Source organism: Macaca fascicularis, chromosome 4, assembly GCF_037993035.2.
Source record: "Macaca fascicularis isolate 582-1 chromosome 4, T2T-MFA8v1.1".
In the NCBI taxonomy this organism is placed as follows: domain Eukaryota; kingdom Metazoa; phylum Chordata; class Mammalia; order Primates; family Cercopithecidae; genus Macaca; species Macaca fascicularis.
Genome location: NC_088378.1, coordinates 19,951,534 through 19,976,749, shown reverse-complemented (window position 1 = coordinate 19,976,749; position 25,216 = coordinate 19,951,534). Strand labels below are relative to the sequence as shown.

Below are 25,216 nucleotides of genomic sequence, written 5' to 3'. Positions count from 1 at the left end.
ATAGTGTTTTCTTTGTTTCAGAGTTAGGACAGTGTCTGGCACATAAGAGAGCATGTACTAATTAGGTATTGAATAAATAGATTAAGTTGGGACCATCTTGAACCTAACAAGATTGGGACTTGGAGTCAAGCTTGTTTTGAGACTCTTGTATCAGCTTGAAAAGATCCACTTGGTACGTGGCCAACTCCTCTGGCATTGAGGATTTTTGTGGCTTGGTAATGTGGTTTACTCGGGGCTAAGTATGAACCCTATCAGCTTCAGAGTTAGGCCATTAGGGTCAAGTTTACCAGTGCCTTCATTTGTGAGGATGATGCTTAGCAGCCAGGAGGAGTAATGAACATGTGCTCACTGCAGACAGCTCTTTCCCCAATCAAGAGGGTTCACATTCAATAAAGCGATCTTAAAAGTGGATGTGCCACTCTTAAGCAGCCCATCATAATGAATATTATTAAGCTGAAAGATTCTTGAGTAATGGAATATAGTTGAAAATATTTTCTTGCTGCAAATGTAAATTGTCATAGATTTGTGAACTTTTACGTCAGTTTTGACCTCTGTTGGTTGTATTAAAAGTATGTGTTGAGGTTTACTTAGGCAGTACTGAGGTTACTGCACCCTTCAAAGTAGGAAATGTGTGTCACTCAGTTTCCTCCAGTATTATGCCTGTCAGTGCAAACCTTTTTCTATCCACAGTAATAGAATTAGGTGTCATATGTGATAGCTGAAATAACATACGCATTTTTTCTATATAACCATTTTTGTAGTTTCTAAGCTTGGCTGGATAATTTTTGTAATACATTTCTGCAAAATGAGAGAGATCTGTAAAAAACCTTTAGTACTGAGGGTAATTAATGACAGGTACATCTTGTTACAATTTAAAGAGGATAAATAGCTCTATTTTTAAAAAGTTTAGTTTGACTTGTTTTTTCCCCAGTAAATACTTAGAACATCTATTATATGTCAGACAACTTGTTACCTATTCCTTTGAGTAATAGGAATCCTCATGAAATGGGTGAGAATAATTGCAATCCTTACTTCATATAGTTGTTCAGAGTATTAAATTAGGTGATTGACTGGAAATGAACTATACAAGATAGTGATAGGAGAGGATCATATATATACTTTTTTCCTTTAAAAACACTGTAGTACTTTGTGACAGGCAATTTATAAGTCTTTTATAAATATTAACTTAATTCATTTTTCTTTGTTTTCACTTACTTTTATTTTTTAAAATTATACTTAAAATTCTGGGATACATGTGCAGAATGTGCAGGTTTTTTACATAGGTATACATGTGCCATGATGGTTTGCTGCTCCCATCAACCTGTCATCTGTGTTAGGTATTTCTCCTAATGCTATCACTCCCCTTGCTCACCACCCCCCAACAGGCCCCAGTGTGTGATGTTCCCCTCCCTGTACCCATGTGTTCTTACTCTTCAATTCTCACTTATGAGTGAGAGCATGCGGTGTTCGTTTTTCTGTTCTTGTGTTAGTTTGCTGAGAGTGATGGTTTCCAGCTTCATCCATGTTCCTACAAAGGACATGAACTCATTCTTTTTTATGGCTGCATAGTATTCCATGGTGTATATGTGCCACATTTTCTTTATGCAGTCTAACATTGATGGGCATTTGGGTTGGTTCCAAGTCTTTGCTATCGTGAATAGTGCCGCAATAAACATGCATGTGCATGTGTCTTTATAGTAGAATGATTTATAATCCTTTGGGTGTATACCCAGCAGTGGGATTGCTGGGTCAAATGGTATTTCTAGTTCTAGATCCTTGAGGAATTGCTAGACTGTCCTCCACAATGGTTGAACTAATTTACACTCCCACCAACAATGTAAAAGCATTCCTATTTTTCCACATCCTGTCCAGCATCTGTTATTTCCTGACTTTTTAATGATCCCATTCTAAGTGACGTGACATGCTATCTCATTGTGGTTTTGATTTGGATTTCTCTAATGATCAGTGATGATGAGCTCTTTTTCATATACTTGTTGGCTGCATAAATGTCTTCTTTTGAAAAATGTCTGTTCATATCCTTTGCCCACTTTTTGATGAGGTTGTTTTTTTTTCTTGTAAATTTGTTTAAGTTCCTTGTAGATTCTTGGTATTAGACCTTTGTCGGGTGAATAGATTGCAAAAATTTTCTCCCATTCTGTAGGTTCCCTGTTCACTCTGATGATAGTTTCTTTTGCTGTGCAGAAGCTCTTCAGTTTAATTAGATCCCATTTGTCAATTTGGGCTTTTGTTGCCATTGCTTTTGGTGTTTTAGTCATGAAGTCTTTGCCCATGCCTATGTCCTGAATGGTATTGCCTAGGTTTTCTTCAGAGTTTTTATGGCTTTAGGTCTTATGTTTAAATCTTTAATCCACCATGAGTTAATTTTTGTGTAAGACATAAGGAAGGGGTCCCATTTCAGTTTTCTGCATATGACTAGCCAGTTTTCCCAACAGCATTTATTAAATGGGGAATCCTTTCCCCATTGATTGTTTTTGTAAGGTTTGTCAAAGATCAGATAGTTGTAGATGTATGGTGTTATTTCTGAGGCCTCTGTTCTGTTCCATTGGTCTATACATCTGTTTTGGTACCACTACCATGCTGTTTTGGTTACTGTAACCTCGTAGTATAGTTTGAAGTCAGGTAGCGTGATGCCTCCAGCTTTTTTCCTTTTGCTTAGGATTGTCTTGGCTATGTGGGTTCTTTTTTGGTTCCATATGAAATTTAAAGTAGTTTTTTCTAATTCTGTGAAGAAAGTCAATGGTAGCTTGATGGCAATAGCATTGAATCTACAAATTACCTTGGGCAGTATGGCCATTTTCACAATATTGATTCTTTCTATCCGTGAGCATGGAATATTTTTCCATTTGTCTGTGTCCTCTCTTATTTCCTTGAGCAGTGGTTTGTAGTTCTCTTTAAAGAGGTCCTTAACACTCAATAAACTAGGTGTTGACAGAACATATGTCAAAATAATAAGAGTTGTTTCTGACAAACCCACAGGCAATATCATACTGAATGGGCAAAAGCTGGAAGCATTACCTTTGAAAACTGGCACAAGACAAGGCTGCCCTCTCTCACCACTCCTATTCCACATAGTATTGGAAGTTCTGGCCAGCACAATCAGGCAAGAGAAAGAAATAAAGAGTATTCAAATAGGAAGAGAGGAAGTCATATTATCTCTGTTTGCAGATGACATGATTGTATATTTAGAAAACCCCATTGTCTCAGCCCAAAAACTCCTTAAGCTGATAAACAACTTCAGCAAAGTCTCAGGATACAAAATCAATGTGCAAAAATCACAAGCATTCCTATACACCAGTAATAGACAAATAGAGAGCCAAATCATGAGCAAACTCCCATTCACAATTGCTACAAAGAGAATAAAATTCTTAGGAATACAACTTACAAGGGAGCTTCATTCATTTATCTCACCACCTTATGAGGTAAGTATTAGTAGTCCCACTTTACAGTTGAAGAAAAAGGTATGGAGAGATTAGGTAACTCATCCAAGTCGGAAGTTTGGCTTCATAGTTCATGTTTTTAACTATATTCATAGCATTGATGTTATATTCGTAACATCAATCTGTATTAGTTGTCTATTGCTGCACAAAACAGTACCACAAAACTTAGTGGCTTAAAGCAGCAAATGTTTATTACCTCACAGTTTCTGTGGTTAGGAATCTAGGCATAGCTTCGCTGGGTCTCCTAGTTCAGGGCCTCTTACAAGGCTGCAGTCAGGGTGTTGGCAAGTACCCAGTCATCTGAAGGCTCTGATGGAGGTAAATCCACTTCTAAACTCACTCATTTAACTCTTGGCAGGAGTCGTTTCCTCTTGGGCTGTTGGACTGAGGAAATCAGTTCCTTTCTGGTTGCTGGCTGCAAGATGCCCTTTGCTGCCTGCTACAGGGACCTTTCCATTGGGCAGCTTGCAGCATAGCAGCTTGCTTTATTAGAGTGAGCAAGCGAGAGAACAACAGGGTGGAGATTATCTGTAAGGCAAAGTCACAGCCTTTTCTAATTTAATCTCGGAAGTGATATCCCACCTACTTCTGCCATATTCTGTTGTTAAACATGAGTCACTAGGTCCAGGCCACAATTAGTAGAAGAGGCTTTCACAAAGGCTTGAATATCAGGAGGTACAGATAACTGGGAGCCATTTTAGAAGATACCACATAACTCATGGTTAGTAACCAGCTTGTCTTAATTTCCATACATTTCTTTTCTTATTGAGTGAATTTGATATCAAAAGGCCTAGCTATTTTGGCTATCATAGCAGCAATGTTTTGCCATTATGCTGCATACTAAGTTATAATTTATTTTCATGCTTATATCTTGTATTAGACTGCATAATGTCATCTGCTATAATATAGAATTCAAAACCCTCTATGACTTAATACAAAACAATAGGTATTTTTTTTTTTTATATGGGCCAGACCGCTCTGCTAGGTGACTTTCTCTAAAGGATAATACAGGGATTTAGACTCATGTGGCTCTACCATTTTGAAATGCATCCCTCTAGCCATAAAGATGTGGGAGATTTTAACAGCCAGGCTTGTGAGTGATGTTCATCATTTCTGCACACATTGCATTGCCCAGAACTAGTGACAGGGCTCAACTTAACTCTAAGGGAAGATGGGAAATGTAATCTTCTGTCTGTGCTCAGGGATAAAAGAAAGGACGAAAGGATTGGTAAGCAGTTAATTTCACCTCACAACTTATTGAGATATGCTACTTGCCTTAAAAAAATAAATATATGTGTACACACACACACTGCTTAAGTGTTTCCCTTAAAAATTCTTTTGGCTCTATTTATTTCATTTTTTATTAAAAATAGCATATATGTAGAAAACACATAATCATATAATATCATTTAACATGTAATTGTAAAGCAAACAAATAAGCAACCATTCAGTCACTGCCCAGATCAAGCATTAGAATGTGGCCAGCACCCTAGAAACCCCCTGAATACTTTATCAATTACAACCCCTCACTATCCCAAATTTTATGACAATTGCTTTCCCATTATTTTATGTTTACCTCTACCAGAACCTTCTTGTTTTGCTTCTTGATTAGGATTTTGGAATTTGCCACCTCTTTCTTCTGTCTCTATGTCCTTCACTCGTATTTAGCCCTCAAATCCTTATACCCACCTGATCTCCAGTCAAACTGCTCTTCCTATCCCCAAGATCACCAGGGACTCCCTTATTATATTCGACAAATGTCTTAGTCCTTTTCTTCATGGACTTATTTGTGGAATTTGACTATGTTGGCATTTTCTCTTTCTCAAAACCTTTGACATGTTACAAGTTTCTCTAGTGGTTTTCTTCTCATATTCTTTTGGCTGATTCTTCACAGTTTTCTTATAGGTTTATCTTCCTCTGCCCACCTTCAATATTGGTGTTTCTCTGTCATTTCCTACCAATCTCACCCACTTTTACTGTTTTAACTCCCACTTATAACTTATGATTGTTAAATCAATATCTCTTGCTGCATATTCTCCCCTGAGTTCCAGACCCATAGCTTGTCTTCCTTCAGTCATTTCCACATGGGTAATTCATATGTATCTCTAACTTAGCAAGTTCTATGTTTTATCTTGATTAGATAGGAGGAATGATAATAACAGATAGGATCTACTGAGTTCTTTCTAGGTGCCAAGCACTGCTTTAAGTGCTTTACATGAATTAATTCATTTTAATTTTCATTTTAACAAGAAATACCATGAAGTAGTTACTATTATCATTGTACAGATGAGGAAACTGACACATAGGAATGTTAAGATGCTTGCCAAGGTCACAAAGAAATATCAGGCATATCCTTGATTGAAAGTCTGGCCCTTTAGCTTCAAACCAGATTTTCTGACCCCTGTAATGCATACAGCTGTCTCTCAAGTCAGGGCTTGTGTCTATGCTTTTGACCATGAGTCTAATGGACTTTGTGTAGTATTCAGCTTATTCAGACAGGGATATATAAGAGGAATATTAGTTTGAGTTGATGTGATATTATTTTAATTCTCCAGACATCTGAAAACATCTGTCAACAGTATGGCAGCTAAATCCTACCCAGGGATGACTCACCCCATTTCAAAGTAGAAGGAGTCAGTATTATTTTGTGTACAAATACAAAATAGGTAAGTCAAATGCAAATACAAAGAGTCAGTCACCACAAAATAATGCTGACCCCCCTCTACTAATAATAATCAAACTGATTGTACTATATAAATTTTTTAATACTTAGTTATAAAGAATTCCCAGTAGGAGAAACTTTGCCTATTGAAGGTATGTCCATGTCTGGAGAGATGAGCAACCTATTCTAAGAATAACAGACTAAGGCAGAGAAAAAAAAATGTATCAATCTTGGTGGTACAAATGTAATATACATACTTTATAACTATGGATAGACCTTTCATTTGTGTTAGTGAGCTAGTTTTTAAAAACAACATGATGGAAGAATGAGAATTTTTCATTGGTTCAGCCATAAAAGTTAGTACTGTTTTATTGGCTCAATGACTAAAACAAAGTACGCAATGCTTGAAAGAAATTCAGTAGCAGTTAAGTAATAATTTCCATGAAGAAATTAGTTAGTGACATATGGTATTGAAATCATGTGAAAAAAAAATGCTCAACAGCACTTATGATTAGACAAATGCAAATCAAAACCACAATGAGATACCATCTCTCACCAGCCAGAATGGCCATTAAAAAGTCAAAAAATAACAGATGCTGGCAAAGTTGTAGAGAGAAAGGAATGTTTGTATACCGTTGGTAGGAGTGTACATTAGTTCAATCATTGTGGAAGACAGTGCAGCGATTCCTCAAATATCTAAAAACAGACCTACCATTTGACCCAGCAATCCCATTACTGGATATATACCCAAAGGAATATACATTGTTTTATCATAAAGACACATACACATGTATGTTTCTTGCAGCACCATTCACAATAGCAAAGACATGGAATTAACCTAAATGCCCATCAGTGGTAGAATGGATAAAGAAAATGTGGTATGTATATACCATGGAATACTATGCAGCCATAAAAAATGAAATCATGTCCTTTGCAGCAACATGGATGGAGCTGGAGGCCATTATCCTTAGCAACTAATGCAGGATCAGAAAACCAAATACCACATGTTCTCACTTATAAGTGGGAGCTATGTTCACCGACACAGAAGGGAACAACACATATTGGGTCTTATGAGAGGGTAAAGGTGGGGAGGAAGGAAAAGATCAGGAAAAATAACTAATGAGTACTAAGCTTAATACCTGGATGATGAAATAATCTGTGCAGTAATCCCCCATGACACAAGTTTACCTATATAACAAACCTGGAAATGTACCCCTGAACTTAAAATAAAAGATAAATAAAATTAAAAAAAAAGAAAAAAGGCAAAATAGCCACAGTCTCAGATAATTGTAGCCATGTTTGAATCATGTGATGACTTGTTACTTGTAATACTCGAGGAAGAGAGGACCTTGGAATATGTTTGGACTCTGAAAAAATTGTTGCCTTATTAACCTTTCACAGCAAACTAAGTTGTGTTAAAGATATATATATATATATATATATATAGAGAGAGAGAGAGAGAGAGAGAGAGAGAGAGCTCAACAGATCAGTGTCATTGTACTTAATCTCACTGATAGCTCATTCATTCAAAATTCTCAGAATTCACTTTAATAGTTCAAATGTTCTCTAAAGTAACTTTCTTACTTTTCTCTTTTTGCTTAGGTGATGCTGGGTCAAAAATCCATCTGACTCAACAGGTAGACATAGCGGCACAGGTTGCCTCTGGAATGGCCTATCTGGAGTCTCGGAACTACATTCACAGAGATCTGGCTGCCAGAAATGTCCTTGTTGGTGAACATAATATCTACAAAGTAGCAGATTTTGGACTTGCCAGAGTTTTTAAGGTGGATTTAGTTTTGTTTTAATTAGTTTTTGTAATAGGTCAAAAGTCTAACAGTTAGTAAACCAATAGATATACTGTTATTCTTTAAAACAATGTTTCTCCAAGTTCTGTAGTCCATAAACTACTTCAGTAGTCCAAAACCTTACAAACTGCCTGCACATTCCTATTTCTTTATCAAGGAGAAACAAAATAGAGAAAACAGTGACCAACCAGATTGGAAAGTGTGTACTTAAGTATATAGTTGAATTAATGATCTGTTTTTCGGTTAGTACCAGTCACCTCTGTTCACCTCTGTTTCCTTTACAAAAGCTGTACACTTTGTGCAGTGTTAACCTAGCCACCATTACTCACTGTATGCCAGACTAATTTGCATGCCACCAGAATTCTTCAGCAATCATTGGCTTTTTGATTTCCCAATTTTTACATCAGTCTGAAAGATACTCTATAGGAGATGTAATATTAGGTGTTTTTCTCTTAAATTAATTTGAAATTTCCATATTGTACCCTAAAAATATGGATACAGGGCATGAAACAACAAATAAATGATTCCCTTTTAATCTTCATGAATTCATCACTTTTTTTCTTTTTGTAAATTAATTAGTACCCCAGTGAGTTTATATATTAATTTAAAACACTTAGATCCTACTTTTCATTATTAGCAAGTGGTTACATGGTAATTATCAAAGTCAGTGGCTTTTCAATATCATCAGTAAATCAAACAATAGACTTTGCTCCCTTGTTTTTTCGCTCAGGATCAGATGTGAAGCCAGAATCATGTATTAATTCTCCAAATGTAGTAGAATGTTTCTTTCAGTGCTATTCTTGGCACATAGTAGGCTCTTAAATAATATTTTATTAATGACTTCCCACATATTTTTCAGTCTTGTATACCAGATTCAGAATTTGCTAAGGTAATTGTCAATAGAACTAAGCTCATTTTGAATCTTTTTTCTCTAAATTTTGATGTGAAGCAGATTATAGATGAATGAGGGTAGCAAAAAAAAATTACTTTAACTTGGCCTGGATTCCTTAATGCATTAACAGGTAGATAATGAAGACATCTATGAATCTAAACACGAAATAAAGCTGCCGGTGAAGTGGACTGCGCCCGAAGCCATTCGTACTAATAAATTCAGCATTAAGTCCGATGTGTGGTCATTTGGAATCCTTCTTTATGAAATCATTACTTATGGCAAAATGCCTTACAGTGGTGAGTAATTAATTCTGAAGTGGACCTTTTTGCTGCAGGTCACTTACTTAGGTGTGACTTTAACTGCTTCTCCCAGACTTAGAGGGCAGAGTTATGAGGCTGACCATACCAAGTACCTGCGGGAGCTTGATAGATAAAATTTGATGATGATAATTTGCATTAATGAGGTGGTTTATTACTTCCCTCTCCTTTGCTAGTGAATTGCAGTCTTATAGACATTGCTTGCCGTAGGACTTAGTTTAATCCGTGTAACCTGGGAAGGGGATGGTAGACCTCAAAGCTTTGCCAAGGAAATTGACTTACTTAGTAACCTAGAGTATAAATGGCTATAAGTTTAAGACTCTGAGCCTTAACTTGGTTTTTTGTTGTTGTTGTTGTTATTGTTTCCGTTCTGTATTTTCTAGGTATGACAGGTGCCCAGGTAATCCAGATGTTGGCTCAAAACTATAGACTTCCCCAACCATCCAATTGTCCACAGCAATTTTACAATATCATGTTGGAGTGCTGGAATGCAGAGCCTAAGGAACGACCTACATTTGAGACACTGCATTGGAAACTTGAGGACTATTTTGAAACAGACTCTTCATATTCAGATGCAAATAACTTCATAAGATGAACACTGGAGAAGAATATCAAATAATAAAGTAGCAAAACAAATTCAAATAGTTCCAAAGTACAATGTTATCAACCAACTCCACAATCAGTTTATCCTGACGTATTCAAGTGATAGGATAAAGTTGGCCATGTATTATAAAAAAGATTATTTGTGCATTTTATTGACTGGGCCACACTGAAAGACAATCAAGGTGATATGTAATTTCCTCACTGCCTGGTAAAATTAAGCACACTAAACAAAGTTATTTTTCTTTTTAAGAGATACTTACATTTCAATTTATTGTTTGAAATGCCGATCAAGAGAATCAACAGATGATAGTCAGTTTTTACTCAGTGACTGTTGTAGCGTCTTCCTGTTTACTGATTAGAGTGGTTATTCATTATTCCTCAGATTGCTGAATCCCATCAGGCTGTTATTATAAAGGAATTTGATTGCTTTGCTGCACAGCAGGACCTGTGCTTTGAGATTTTTTTTTTCTCTTTTAAAATATCCTGTAACTACAATGATGGTAAAGCCATGTTAAATGACTTGATTGTACTTGGAGTAATCGCACATTTTTTTCTATGCATAAAAAATGATGCAGCTGTTGAGAAAATGAATTAAAATCTTTTTCATTTTGCAGAAGGAAATGATGGAATTTTTCTATACCTCAGTATGTGTCAAGTGAGAGTCATATACATTAGTTTTAATGTCTTAATATTGAGAATCAGGTTGCAAAACTGATGAGTTATTATCTATGGAAATGTGAGAAATATCTAATAGCCTGTAAAGGCTGAGAAATAAGTATCAAAATAGTTTAGGAAAATGAGAGGAGAACAGTAGGATTGCTGTGGCCTAGACCTCTGAGTAATTAATAAAGAAAAAGAAATACCCTTTGGCCTACAGATCAGAGTTTTGTTTATTTTTATTTTTTACTTTTTATTATAGTTTAAGTTCTGGGGTACATGTGCAGAAAGTGCAGTTTTGTTACATAGGTATACTCGCGCCATGGTGGTTTGCTGCACCCATCAACCCGTCATCTACATTAGGTATTTCTCCTAGTGCTGTTTCTCCCCTAGCCCTCCATCCCCTGACAGGCCCCAGTGTGTGATGTTCCCCTCCCTGTGTCCATGTGTTCTCATTGTTCAGCTCCCACTTATGAGTGAGAACATGCAGTGTTTGGTTTTCTGTTCTTGTGTTAGTTTGCTGAGAATGGTTGTTTCCAGCTTCATCCATGTCCCTGCAAATGACATGAGCTCACCCTTTTTTATGGCTGCATAGTATTCCATGGTATATATGTGCCACATTTTCTTTATCTAGCCCATCATTGATGGGCATTTGGGTTGGTTCCAAGTCTTTTCTATTGTGAATAGTGCTGCAGTAAACATGCATGTGCATGTGTCTTTATAGTAGAATGATTTATAATCCTTTGGGTATATACCCAGTAATGGAATTGCTGGGTCAAATGGTATTTCTAGTTCTAGATCCTTGAGGAATTGCTAGACTATCTTCCACAATGGTTGAACTAATTTACACTCCCACCAACAGTGTAAAAGTGTTCTTATTTCTCCACATCCTCTTCAGCATCTGTTGTTTCCTGACTTTTTAATGATCTCCATTCTAACCGGTGTGAGATGGTATCTCATTGTGGTTTTGATTTGGATTTCTCTAATGATCAGTGATGATGAGCTTTTTTTCATATGTCTGTTGGCTGCATAAATGTCTTCTTTTGAAAAGTGTTCAAATCCTTCACACACTTTTTATGGGGTTGTCTGTTTTTTTTCTTGTAAGTTTGTTTATGTTCCTTGTAGAGTCTTGGTATTAGCCCTTTGTCATATGGATAGCTTGCAAACATTTTCTCCCATTCTGTAGGTTGACTGTTTACTCTGATGATAACTTCTTTTGCTGCCTAGAAGCTGTTTAGTTTAATTAGATCCCATTTATCAATTTTGGCTTTTGTTGCCATTGGTTTTTGTGTTTTAGTCATGACATCTTTTCCCATGTCTATGTCCTGAATGGTATTACCGAGGCTTTCTTCAAGGTTTTTTATGGTTTTACGTCTTATGTTTAAGTCTTTAATCCATCTTGAGTTAATTTTTGTATAAGGTGTAAGGAAGGGGTCCAGTTTCAGTTTTCTGCATATGCTAGCCAGTTTTCCCAACACCATTTATTAAATAGGAAATCCTTTCCCCATTGCTTGTTTTTGTTCGGTTTATCAAAAATCAGATGGTTGTAGATGTGTGGTGTTATTTCTGAGGCCTCTGTTCTGTTCCATTGGTCTATATATTTGTTTTGGTACCACTACCATGCTGTTTTGCTTACTGTAGGCTTGTGATATAGTTTGAAGTCAGGTAGCATGATGCCTACAACTTTGTTCTTTTTGCTTAGGATTATCTGGGCTATGCAGGCTCTTTTTTGGTTCCATATGAAGTTTAAAGTAGTTTTTTCCAATTCTGTGAAGAAAGTCAATGGTAGTTTGATGGGGATAGCATTGAATATATAAATTGCCTTGGGCAATATGGCCATTTTCACAATATTGAGTCTTCCTATCCATGAGCATGGAATGTTTTTCCATTTATTTGTATCCTCTCTTATTTCCTTCGGCAGTGGTTTGTAGTTCTCCTTGAAGAGGTCCTTCACATCCATTGTAAGTTGTATTTCTAGGTATTTTATTCTCTTTGCAGCAATTGTGAATGGGAGTTCACTCATGATTTGGCTCTCTGTTTGTTATTGGCATATAGGAATGCATGTGATTTTTGCACATTGATTTTGTATCCTGAGACTTTGCTGAAGTTGCTTACCAACTTAAGGAGATTTTGGGCTGAGATGGTGGGGTTTCCTACTTATACAATTATATCATCTGCAAACAGAGACAATTTGACTTCCTCTTTTCCTATTTGAGTACCCTTTCTTTCTTTCTCTTGCCTGATTGCCCTGGCCAGAACTTTAAATACTAGGTTGAATAGGAGTGGTGAGAGAGGGCATCCTTGTCTTGTGCCAGTTTTCAAAGGTAATGCTTCCAGCTTTTGCCCATTCAGTATGATATTGGCTGTGGTTTTGTCATAAATCTGTCTTATTATTTTGAGATACGTTCCATCAATACCTAGTTTATTGAGAGTTTTTAGTATGAAGTGGTGTTGAATTTTATCAAAGGCCTTTTCTGCATCTATTGAGATAATCATGTGGTTTTTGTCATTGGTTCTGTTTATGTGATGGATTGTGTTTATTGATTTCTGTATGTTGAACCAACCTTGCGTCCCAGGGATGAAGCCAACTTGATCGTGGTGGATAAGCTTTTTGATGTGCTGCTGCATTCGGTTTGCCAGTATTTTGTTGAGGATTTTCGCATCAATGTTCATCAGGGATATTGGCTGAAATTGTGTGTGTGTGTGTGTGTGTGTGTGTGTGTGTGTGTGTGTGTGTGTCAGGTTTTGGTCTCAGGATGATGCTGGCCTCATAAAATGAGTTAGGGAGGAGTCCCTCTTTTCCTATTGTTTGGAATATTTTCAGAAAGAATGGTACTAGCTTTGTACCTCTTTGTACCTCTGGTAGAATTCGGCTGTGAATCTGTTTGGTCCTGGAATTTTTTTGGTTGGTAGGCTATTAATTACTGCCTCAATTTCAGAACTTGTTATTGGTCTATTTAGGGATTAAACTTCTTCCTGGTTTAGTCTTGGGAGGGTGTATGTGTCCAGGAATTTATCCATTTCTTCTAGATTTTCTAGTTTATTTGCTTAGAGGTATTTATGGTAATCTCTGATGGTATTTTGCATTTCTGTGGGATCAGTGGTGATCTCCTCTTTATCATTTTTTATTGTGTCTGTTTGATTCTTCTCTCTTTTCTTCTTTTTAGTCTGGCTAGTGTTCTATCTATTTTGTTCATCTTTTCAAAAAATCAGATCCTGGATTCATTGATTTTTTTTGAAGTGTTTTTCATGTCTCTATATCCTTCAGTTCTGCTCTGATCTTAATTATTTCTTGTCTTCTGCTAACTTTTGAATTTGTTTGCTCTTGCTTCTCTAGTACTTTTAATTGTGATATTAGGGTGTCAATTTTAGATCTTTCCTGAGTCCTCTTGTGGGCAGTTAGTGCTATTAATTTCCCTCTACACACTGCTTTCAATGTGTTCCAGAGATTCTGGTACATTGTGTCTTTGTTCTCATTGTTTTCAAAGAGCATCTTTATTTCTGCCTTAATTTTGTTATTTACCCAGTACTCATTCAGGAGCAGGTTGTTCAGTTTCCAAGTAGTTGTGAGGTTTTGTGTCAGTTTCTTAATCCTGAGTTCTAATTTGATTGCACTGTGGTCTGAGAGACTGTTTGTTATGATTTCTATTCTTTTGCATTTTCTGAGTAGTGTTTTGCTTCCAATTATGTGATCACTTTTAGAATAAGTGTGATGAGGTGCTGAGAAGAATGTATATTCTGTTGATTTGGGATGGAGAATTCTGTAGATGTCTGTTAGGTCCACTTGGTCCAGAGCTGAGTTCAAGTCCTAAATATCTTTGTTAATCTTCTGTCTCATTTATCTGTCTAATATTGACAGCAGGCTGTTAAAACTTCCCACTATTGTTGTGTGGGAGTCTAAGTCTCTTTGTAGTTCTCTAAGAACTTGCTTTATGAATCTGGGTGCTCCTGTATTTGGTGTATATATATTTAGGATAGTTAGCTATTCTTATTGCATTGATCCCTTTACCATTATGTAATGCCCTTTTTTATCTCTTTTGATCTTTGTTGATTTAAAGTCTGTTTTATCAGAGACTAGGATTGCAACCCCTGCTTTTTTTTCTGCTTTCCTTTTGCTTGGTAAATATTCCTCCATCCCTTTATCTTGAGCCTATGTGTGTCTTTGCATGTGAGACGGGTCTCCTGAATACAGCACACCGATGGGTCTTGAGTCTTTATCCAATTTGCCATTCTGTGTCTTTTACTTGGGGCATTCAGTCTGTTTACATTTAAGGTTAGTATTATTATGTGTGAATTTGATCCTGTCATATGATGCTAGCTGGTTATTTTGCCTGAAATTTGATGCTGTTTCTTTATAGTGTTGATGGTCTTTACAATTTGGCATGTTTTTGCAGTGGCTGATATTGGTTGTTTCTTTCCATGTTTAGTGCTTCCTTCAGGAGCTCTTGTAAGGCAGGCCTGGTGGTGACAAAATTTCTCAGCATTTGCTTGTCTGTAAAGGATTTTATTTCTCCTTTGCTTATGAAACTTAGTTTGGTTGAATATGAAATTAGGGGTTGAAAATTCTTTTTTTTAAGAGTGTTGAATATTGGTCCCCACTCTATTTTGGCTTGTAAGGTTTCTGCAGAGAGATCCACTGTTAGTCTGATGGGCTTCCCTTTGTGGGTAGCCCGACCTTTCTCTCTGGCTGCCCTTAACATTTTTTTTCCTTCATTTCAACCTTGGTGAATATGACGATTATGTGTCTTGGGGTTGCTCTGCTGGAGGAGTATCTTTGTGGTGTTCTCTGTATTTCCTTAATTTGAATATTAGCCTGTCTTGCTAGGTTGGGGATGTCGTCCTGGATAATATCCTGAAGAGTGTTTTCCAACTTGGTTCCATTCTCCTGGTCACTTTCAGGTACACCAGTCAAACGTAGATTTGGTGTTTTCACGTAATCTCATATTTCTTGGAGGCTTTATTAGTTCCGTTTCATTCTTTCTTTCTCTAATCTTGTCTTCTCCTTTATTTCATTAAGTTGATCTTCAGTCTCTGATATCCTTTCTTGCGCTTTATCGATTTGGCTATTTATAGTTGTGTGTGCTTCATGAAGTTCTCGTGCTGTGTTTTTCAGTTCCACCAGGTCATTTATGTGCTTTGCTATACTGGTTATTCTAGTTAGAAATTCCTCTAAACTTTTTACAGTGTTCTTAGCTTCCTTGCATTGGGTTAGAACATTCTCCTTTAGCTTGAAGGAGTTTGTTATTACCCACCTTCTGAGGCCTAGTTCTGTCCATCTGTCAAACTCACTCTCCATCCAATTTTATTCCCTTGCTGGCGAGGAGTAGTGATCCTTTAGAGAAGAAGAAGCATTCTGGTTTTTTGAACTTTCAGCCTTTTTTGCTGGTTTCTCGTCATCTTCTTGGATTTACCTACGTTTGGTCTTTGATCCTGGTGATGTTTGGATGGGGTCTCTGAGTGGACATGGTATTCCTTTCTGTTTCTTAGTTTTTATTCTAAGAGTCAGTCCCCTCTGCTGCAGGTCTTTTGGAGTTTGCTGGAGGTCCACTCCAGACCCTGTTTTCCTGGGTATCACCAGCGGAGGCTGCAGAACAGCAAAGATTGCTTCCTGTTCTTTCCTCTGGAAACTTTGTCCCAGAGGAGCATCCACCAGATGCCAGCCAGAGCTCTCCTGTATGAGGTGTCTGTTAGCCTCTACTGGGAGATATCTCCCAGTCAGGATACACGGAGGTCAGGGACACACTTGAGGAGGCAGTCTGACCCTTACCAGAGCTCGAGCACTTTGCTGAGAAATCCGCTACTCTCTTCAGAGCTAGCCAGCTGGGATGTTTAAGACTGGTGAAGCTGCATCCACAGTCACCCCTTCCCCCAGGTGGTCTATCCCAGGGAGATGGGGTTTTATCTATTAGCCCCTGACTGGGGCTGCTGCCTTTTTTTCAGAGATGCCCTGCCCAGAGAGGAGGAATCTAGAGAGGCAGTCTGGCCACAGCAGCCTTGCTGAGTTGTGGTGGGCTCTACCCAGTTCCAACTTCCAGGCAGCTTTGTTTAGACTGTGAGGGTAAAATGCCTACTCAAGCCTCAGCAATGGCAGACGCCCCTCCTCCCTCCAAGCTCAAGTGTTCCAGGTCGACCTCAGACTGCTGTGCTTGCGGTGAGGATTTCAAGCCAGTGAATCTTAGCTTGCTGGGCTCCATGGGGGTAGGACCCGCCAAACCAGACCACTTGGACCCCTGGCTTCATCCCCCCTTCTAGGGGAGTGAACGGTTCTTCCTCACTGGCATTCCAGGTGCCACTGGGGTATGGAAAATAAAACTCCTGTGGCTAGTTTGGTGTCTGCCCAAATGGCTGCCCAGTTTTGTGCTTGACACCCAGGGCCCCAGTGGCGTAGGCAACAGAGGGAATCTCCTGGTCTGCGGGTTTCGAAGACCATGGGAAAAGTGCAGTATCTGGGCCAGAGTGCACCGTTCCTCAGATACAGTCCCTCATGGCTTCCCTTGGGTGGGGGAGGTAGTTCCCTGACCCCCTGTGCTTCCTGGGTGAGGTGACACCCCACCCTGCTTCAGCTGGCCCTCCATGGGCTGCACCCACTGTCCAACCAGTCCCACTGAGATAAACCAGGTACCTCAGTTGGAAATGCAGAAATCACCCGCCTTCTGCGTTGATCTCACTGGGAGCTGCAGACCAAGGCTGTTCCTATTAGGCCATCTTGCCAGCAATCAGACTAGAGTTTTAAATGGACTACAAACTAGGTCAAACTCTATTTCAGAACTAGAGGCTAGGAATAATGTCTAAACTTGGTTATGAAACTTTTTATTTTGGTCTGGTAGGATAAGAGTGTTTTTATTCATCTTAAGTTTGCATTAACCTTTGTAACAAAGTTGTTGTTTTTTTAAACAATGAATGTATCAAATTATCTGTCTCATTAGATAACTAGGTAGACTTTTCCAAGGTGGTTTCAAAATCAAATATATATTCAAAAATCTTCCAGTGTAAAGCAATAGGAATGAAACAAGCCATGAGAAAGCAGGATATTTTGAGTATATTTTCACACCTTTCTTTAAAGGAGAAGTGCCTATCTAAACAGTTACGGAAACCCAAATTCAAAGTAGATTAAACAAGAAGTAAATTTGTAAACTCTTTTAACTCGGAGACAGGAAGTAGGGAGGGCTTCAGGCGCAATATCATTAGCAGTTCAATGATGTCAACAAAGACCCATGTCCTTTCCAAACCTCCCTCTGCCGTCAGCATTGCCCTCCTTCCCAGGGTCACAGATGGTTGTCAATGGCAAAACAGGGGTTCTGCGTTCTCTTCTCCTCATCTGGCAAGAGAAAATGGGAAATCTCCCTCCCAAGCTTGGATTAAAAATTATTTTCATTTTTGTGTTCTGGCAAACTTGGGTCCTATGCCCAGCCATGGACCAATAATAGGCTTAATGTGAATGCTATGTGCTGACTGGATTGGAATAAGTTCTGACTCTGAATCTGGGAATGTGGTCACCTTCTTCAGAGATAAGTTGGGAGGTTGGCTTATCTGAATAAAAGTAGAGAATATGAGATGCTGGAGAGGTGTTCATTAAAGAGAAAATTCCCTGAGATGAATTAACAATTAGAATTATCTATCTCTGTATCTATCTATCCACCCATCTATCATCATCACCTCATCTCCCTTCTTTCTCTCTCTAAATATATACATGCGTGTATGTGAGTCTGTATATATTTATTTTTGTGTGTTTATGTGGTGTGTGTGTGTGTGTGTGTGTGTGTGTGTGTGTATTCCAGGCAGATGTGTGCATATATACCCAAACTTTCCTGAAGACCTTGGAATGAAATGGGTCATGCGAAGCTAAAGATTATAGAACCCCTTGATTCCTTTATAAACAGAAACTCTTTCTAAGATAAGATTAAGACTAGTCTTTTAAATGAGTTGACTGTGTATAGAACAACTTGTTTATTTAAAGTCATCTAGTCTAATGCAATCAAGGAGTAAATTATAAATAACCAGTTAGCATAAATGGAAAGAAAATAGTTCTTTCCCTTTGGATTCATTTCTTCATGTTTAATTTTTCTTGTGCACATATACAAATGAATAGAAATATTCCCATTTCAGTGTGCAAATTCAGCTACTATATAGTTTGTTTTTTTAGTAGCTAATAATAATAAATTTTTCAGTAATATCTGATTTTGAAATATGAAAAGAAGTTTATCCTTTCCTGTTTTAATACCACCTGAAACCCGTTTAACTTGCTGTGTTTGATTCTTGGGGACATTTATGTTCAAGGTTCTGTCAAAGCAATCTATTATTCTTGTTTTTACCTGATGGATCATGGAGAAGAATAATGGATTCAGTTATGAGAAACAGTAATAGATTTTTTTTAACTGCCATAAATTTCTCTCCCTATATTAAATAAAAGGATCAGGAAAAGATAAGTTGAATTTTCCTACAATGAGCCAGCTCTTCTTAAATTTACCTCCCATAAATTGTAGCAAAGCACTTTTCATATAATGTTTTATTTATGTAATTCAGTTATTTGGAGATGGTGGTGAGGAATGTGAGTACATCATTTCATGTTGTATTTCAAATCTCTTTTGACAGAAACCCTAAGAATTTGCAATAGAGGAAATTCAAGGTTCTATTAAGTTTTTCTTTTTCTTTTTTTTAAAGAGGCTAAAGAAGGAAATAAGGGAATAGATTTAAGTTACCTAAGGTCAAAAGAGGCACAGGGTTGACTCTGAATAGTTGTGGAACCTGAATATTTTGTCATCAAAAACAAAGTTAAAGTCAGAGTGACCAGGAATCTGCAAACTGGCTGTGGGAATGGGTAGACTTGAAAGACAACAAAGAACTAGCCTGTGGGGTAACATCAGACTAGGATCACCCTCAACTTTTACTCACGATATCTGTCTGTATGATGACCGTGCGGATCTAATGAACCAGGAGGGGCCCAAACTCTTCCGACTCTGTGGAAGCCTAAAGGAAACTGTTGCCATTGGAAGGATGCCATACCACTACCTAGCTGGAGCTTCTTGGAGGAAGCAGAGCCCAGCTGGTGTTCCATGGCTTGTCAAGCATATGCCATTTTTACAATCACTTTTTTCATGGTCTGGTTGAGCATATGATTTCTGAACCAAATAGCCTTTCTGGTATTGTGTCTTTGGTGACTCATTATGATCCTTTACAAAGACACATTATGTGAGCTAGAATGGTGATGATTTGGGTACCTTATTCAAATCACATCATCATTTTATTCAAGAGAAAGGCTGTTCTTAAAGTAAATGAGGTTTGTACACCTGGGTATTGGAATTGCCAGTGGACTGATCTGACAATGTTTGATTCTTGTTTTTTTCTGGAATTATTATGTAGAAGATTCAGTCTTTAATCTTCAACATGATGCAAATATTCAGTGTCATAGGATCAAAAAAAAAAACATGCTGGAAAGTATCTAAAAATCTTTTAAATTCATATCTTAATTTCCAGTGTTATCCTTTTACTGCCTACATTCCCCCACTAAACTATTTTAGATTTTTCTCTGCTTTTGTTGAGAAAGTGATGTTAGTAGGCCTCTCAAGTTATTTATGAAATTTAGAAATATACTAGAGAACAAAATAGTATATAAACCCTGAATTTCAGAACCCTTAACAAGTTTAGCTTCAATATACATTCAGATGACAGACACTACAGAGATGTTATAAGATTAAATTACAAGAAAAGAGACGCCGAAGCATTTCCATGTACTCTTCTTGCCTAGGTAGTTCATTTGTCTATCATTCATTTGAAGCAACAGATGTCAATGTAACATCTTTTTCATTTTCATGGAGAATAATCAGCTCTTCCAGAAGAGGGTACTATATCTCAAACACACCTCAGGTGTCCAGTTAGAAGTGTTACCATGCAGGGTATTCAAGTCATATTACCTAATAACCATGAAATTGTATGTTGGGAAAAAATGGTTAAAAGCAACTAAAACTGCCCTGTTTGGAAGAAACTAAATATTGCTTTATAATGATTTTCAGATATTTTAGAATAGAGGCTTCAATTATACTATTTGTGAAAAAGAAAACTGCTTGGTATTAACCAAGTTACATTTAATTTTTATGGTCCACAAAATTTCAGAGTAAAAATATATCATAACTTTTAATGTACATTTAATTATTGATTTAAAAAATAAGAAATAAAATCAATTAGCCAGATTTGTATAATTTAAAGCTACCACAGTGAGATTTTTGTCTCTTAAAACATGCATATTTTTATATTGTATTCTTTAATATTTATATTATACAGTTACATGTGACACATATTATATATGACTAACTTATATGTAGCAAAGGGATTAAAGAAGACCTCTTTTAATTGTACCACTTATTATAATGCTATTATTTACCCTGATTCAGATGTAACTACTTACAACTTTTAAACATTTTTATTTCTGTATTCTTTAAAATATTAAGGCAATAGTTTTTCTTGAAATTATATTTTACCCTATGTATTCTATTTTTATTCACACTGGATTTGTTTATTATGATACTTATATCAAAGTGATTATTTTTACCTTGACTTTTAAAAGTTGACTGTTTCAGAGGTCAAGTTGGTTGTGGATCTAAAACATAAGTTCAATGTGTTCACAGCAAGTGAAATGTCTCCTCAGTTGACTGTTAAGAGTTTGCATTTGTATGATGAGGAAAATAAGTCTGTGAATCCAGGGGATATGATCTTGCTGATGCCACTTTACTGCAGGTCATCTGCTTCATGTCACCTTTCTCAGAGTCCCAGGCTAGAAACCTCCAGCTTGGAGGTTGTTGGTTGCTGTGGCAGTAGGAACGAAAGCTCTAGCAGATCTCATGTTGGCAGTTACATCCTTGGGCCCAAAAGATACACATGTCACTTTTGCTCCCACTCATTGGCTACAATTATGTGGCTTCACCCAGACACAAGAAATGATGGATATACAATCTTAACACGTACCCAGACATAGAGCTCTCCAGAAATACTCACTAAGGAGCACTAAAGCCTGTTGCACTGTGTTAAAATATCAAGTAAACTCTAAGTGAGGCTGAGTGGTGGAAGGTCACAAGTACTCAGTTATCCATTCTTTCTTCATTAATTATTTTATTTATTCATTTAGCATATATTGATTGCTTACTAAGTAGAAGACATTGAACTAAATGTTTGGATATAATTGTTAACAACAGAGAAATACACTCTGTTTTTCTCTAAGCTTACGATCAGGGGAGACCGACTGGGCATGTGAATCTTAGCTCACAAACCTACATGCACCCTTTTACCTTCTTGTTTTCCTCCTAAGAATTTAATTACTGTCTAAGGATCCATTCTCACTTTCCTCCTTAGTAGCAGAACCAGCTGAAAGATCATACTGCCCTCCCTCTTTTACAGCTAGAGGTTGCGAAAGATACGTAAGAGAAAGTTGGTTTGCAGGACTTCTAGGAAGTATGTATGGTAAACAGAGAGCTGGCATAGGCCATTCTTTGTCTTTTTCTCCTTTGTTAAGTTTTAACCCTTAACCTCGGCAGCCATCTTAGATCATGAGGAACACGTAGAGATGGAAGTTACTTCTTTTTTTTTGTTTTTTTCTTTTGAGACGAAGTCTTGTTTTGTCTCCCAGGCTGGAGTGCAATGGCAGGATCTTCGCTCTCTGCAACTTCCGCCTCCTGGTTTCAGGCGATTCTCCTGCTTCAGTCTCCCAAGTAGCTGGGATTACAGGCGTAGGCCACCATGCCCGGGCTAATTTTTTTGTGTGTTTTAGTAGAGATGGGGTTTCACCGTGTTGCCCAGTCTGCTCTCGAATTCCTGAGCTCAGGCAATCCACCCGCCTTGGCCTCCCAATGTGCTGGGATTACAGGTGTGAGCCACTGTGCCCGGCCCGGAAGTCACTTCTAAACAGGATGTGGGTCATTTATGAAAGGGAAGTTGCCATGCCATCCTTGGATTGCTGACCTCAGGAATTCTCGTATAGGAGGGCGGAAATGCTATGCTATTTAAGCAACCTTGATGTCTAATCTCTATTTCTAGAAACTGGAACACCCAATTTCTGAATAACACATTATCTACTTAAAACCTTAATTCTGCCAGGTATTGGAAAATAAATGTTATTTCTAGGATTTTTCTCTAAGTGCTATGTTAGGGCTTTGGGGCAGGAGGAATTGTCTGGTGCTAGCATCAGGTCATTACCTGTCTATGTGGCTATCTGCTAAGATGTCTTCTCTCCCAACTGAAGTGAATGTGGTCTCAACTCTTTCTAATCCATTTCTATATCCTTCTCTGGTCCAAAGGAAGAATTCAACCCCTCTGCCTAAATGCTCCCACAACCGGGAGCTCTTCTTCCCTCTACCATGCCATATGTGAGGAAGTACTTGGGAGCTTTCCTCCTCTCAGTGTCTACTTGGGAATGAACATAGGTACCCTCTGCTCTCAGATTCCCCCAGCTCACCCGGAAGTCGTCCTATTCTTCTTCTTCACATTATAGAGCAGGGCCTACCAAACTGTGAATGTTCCTTTAACTCCATTCTTCCCTGTGCACTTGAAATCTTCAGTCTTTTATGATGCTGAGCTTAGGTGGAGTGGACCAGAAGACTGATAAATTCATTTCAAAAGCCTTGGATTTTAAAACTCTCACGACAAGAATTCGACTCGTGTTTTCTATTTTTCAACTGTAATAATCCTCCCTTTAGATGATAGAGCCTCATAGTCTAGTAGTCCAAAGTGGGAACACTAAAGCATAACAGCAAATACCTGGGAAAGACTTTAGCTAATATCTTAAAATAGTATCCTGCAACATATGGAAGTTAAACAAAAGTCACACAAAAAGTACTTAAGTAGGTTATGCTGAGTATTATAGAGAAGAAATGTGGGATGCTGTGGGAGTGAATAACAAATACTCCTAACTGGATCTGGGGGTTGGGGAAAAATGAAGAAAGTGGTGTTTACCTGTGGTCTTAAGGATGAAAAGTTTATAAGTACCCCTAGTCCGAAGGTAGGCATGGCAAAGACATAGACCCAGTTTGACGGGAGTGTGGGAATAAGGGGGAAAGGACTCACATTAAGGCTGGCCAGGCATGTCCAGTCCCAATCATAGAGGTTCATATAGTTGGGGTTAATAATCAGAATCTTAATCCCACTGGGCAGTCACTGAAAACCTTGCAATTGTTAATATGACCCAATTTTTACCTTAAAATGTTATTTTCTTTAAAGTATGGCTTCAATGAGGATAAGAATGGATATGGAGAGATAATTTAGGAGGATGGATTGTCTGGTTGAGAGGTAATAGTAGGTCAGCTTAGTGGAAGGGAGGAGATAATGAAAACAATGATATACGTGAGACATTTGGAGGTGGAACTAGCAGAACTTGCCAACTGTTAGGCTATGTGGGCCAGGAAGAATTATGTATCAAGGATGTCCTCCGGGAGTAATTAAAATATGGGACTATAGAAAGGAAGCTGGTGGGTAGCGGTGATCATAGGAACTTGTTAGTTAATCAGTTTAAGATGTCGTGAAACATTTAATTTGAGAAGGTCACTGAGGAGTGCTATTAGCTTTTGGCAATGTTGAGGCCCTAAGGAAGAGAATTTTCACCTGAGAAGTGGGACCAACAGTAGACTGCCGTGGGTTGAGGCACAAATGAGAGATATGTGGTTAGGGGCAACATTTATTGGACTGGCAGCTTTTTCCAACATGGAGCTGTGAAGTTGAGAGGAGACATAACAACTAACTGTGAATGTGAAATTCAGAGAATGTGTGTGTGTGTGTGTGTGTGTGTGTGTGTGTGTGTGTGTGTGTTTCTAAAAATGGGAGAGACTAGGTCTTGTTTAAATGCTCTATAAATGGTTGCCAGAGGTTATTTCAGCCAAAATAGAGTACATAGAATAATGTAGGAAACTTTGGTGACTCAAATCTGAAAGAATAACCAACTGCTATCTTGCTTATTGAATTTGTATGGATTGCATAATATAGGCCTTCTTTGTTAAAAAATATGTCTTTGCCTTAGGGGAATTTAAGCCCGAAATGTAGTAAAAACATATTTTGAACACATACATCTCCTATTCCAGGACTAACCATACACTGAGTTTCATTGTGACATTTTCCTACCTGTTTCCCGAAGATTGATCTAGTTTGTTAATATTCTGAGTGTAAGCAATTTGCTTTTCTTTAGAAATATGTTTTATCTAGATTAGAGAAACAGGTAAAAAAAGAAAAATTTCAACTAAATTCAAGTAAAATATCTTTTCATTTTTCTTGAATATGGATGTTAGGTCTAATTGAAACATTGTGGCTTATGGCAGATGAAGTGTGAAATCCATTTAAGAGTATGTTAAAACAGTGTCAAAGAGGTAACAAGAAGCTGAAGTTTTAATGTGTCAGAGAGAAGATATTTGAATCATCTCAAATAATGTAATTATAAGAAAAAATAAAAGGGAAAAGGAAGGAAAAAGAAAACAAAGAAAAGCAAGGCTATTTTAAGAAAACATATCATCAAAGTCTTTGGAGAAATGTTTCTTCTTTTATCTGGTTAATTGGCTTATGAATAATGCAGAAGTGTTCTTAGTTGGCTTTAAAATATCCTTAGTTCAAACCCTAAGTTTTAGGGGCTGAGTCAGACAGAAGTGATTTTGCAATAAAATCTTCCTTGGTCATTATCTTCATCAATCTATTTTCATAGAACTGCAGAATTGTAGAACTGATAGGAACCTTGGAGATCATGTAGTCAGGGTATCAGGAGCGCTTTCCTCTTATGGAATGAAACTCAGAAACAAGAATAATAACAAGCAAGGGATATTTAGTAATTCAAGAGACATTTTTCTTCAAATGAGTCT

The 25,216-nt window shown here is 37.6% G+C and overlaps 1 protein-coding gene across 1 annotated transcript in view; it reads left to right on the top strand.

Annotated features, from left to right (window-relative positions):
* The window catches only part of FRK (fyn related Src family tyrosine kinase), a 114,094-nt gene extending 103,481 nt beyond the window's left edge, over nt 1-10,613 (top strand). The window contains exons 6-8 of the mRNA XM_005551633.5: nt 7,723-7,904; nt 8,948-9,113; nt 9,518-10,613. Of these exons, the coding sequence (XP_005551690.3) occupies nt 7,723-7,904; nt 8,948-9,113; nt 9,518-9,729 (560 nt within the window). The 3' untranslated portion in view covers nt 9,730-10,613. The remainder of the gene's footprint in view (nt 1-7,722; nt 7,905-8,947; nt 9,114-9,517) is intronic.
* The last annotated feature ends 14,603 nt before the right edge of the window (nt 10,614-25,216 follow it).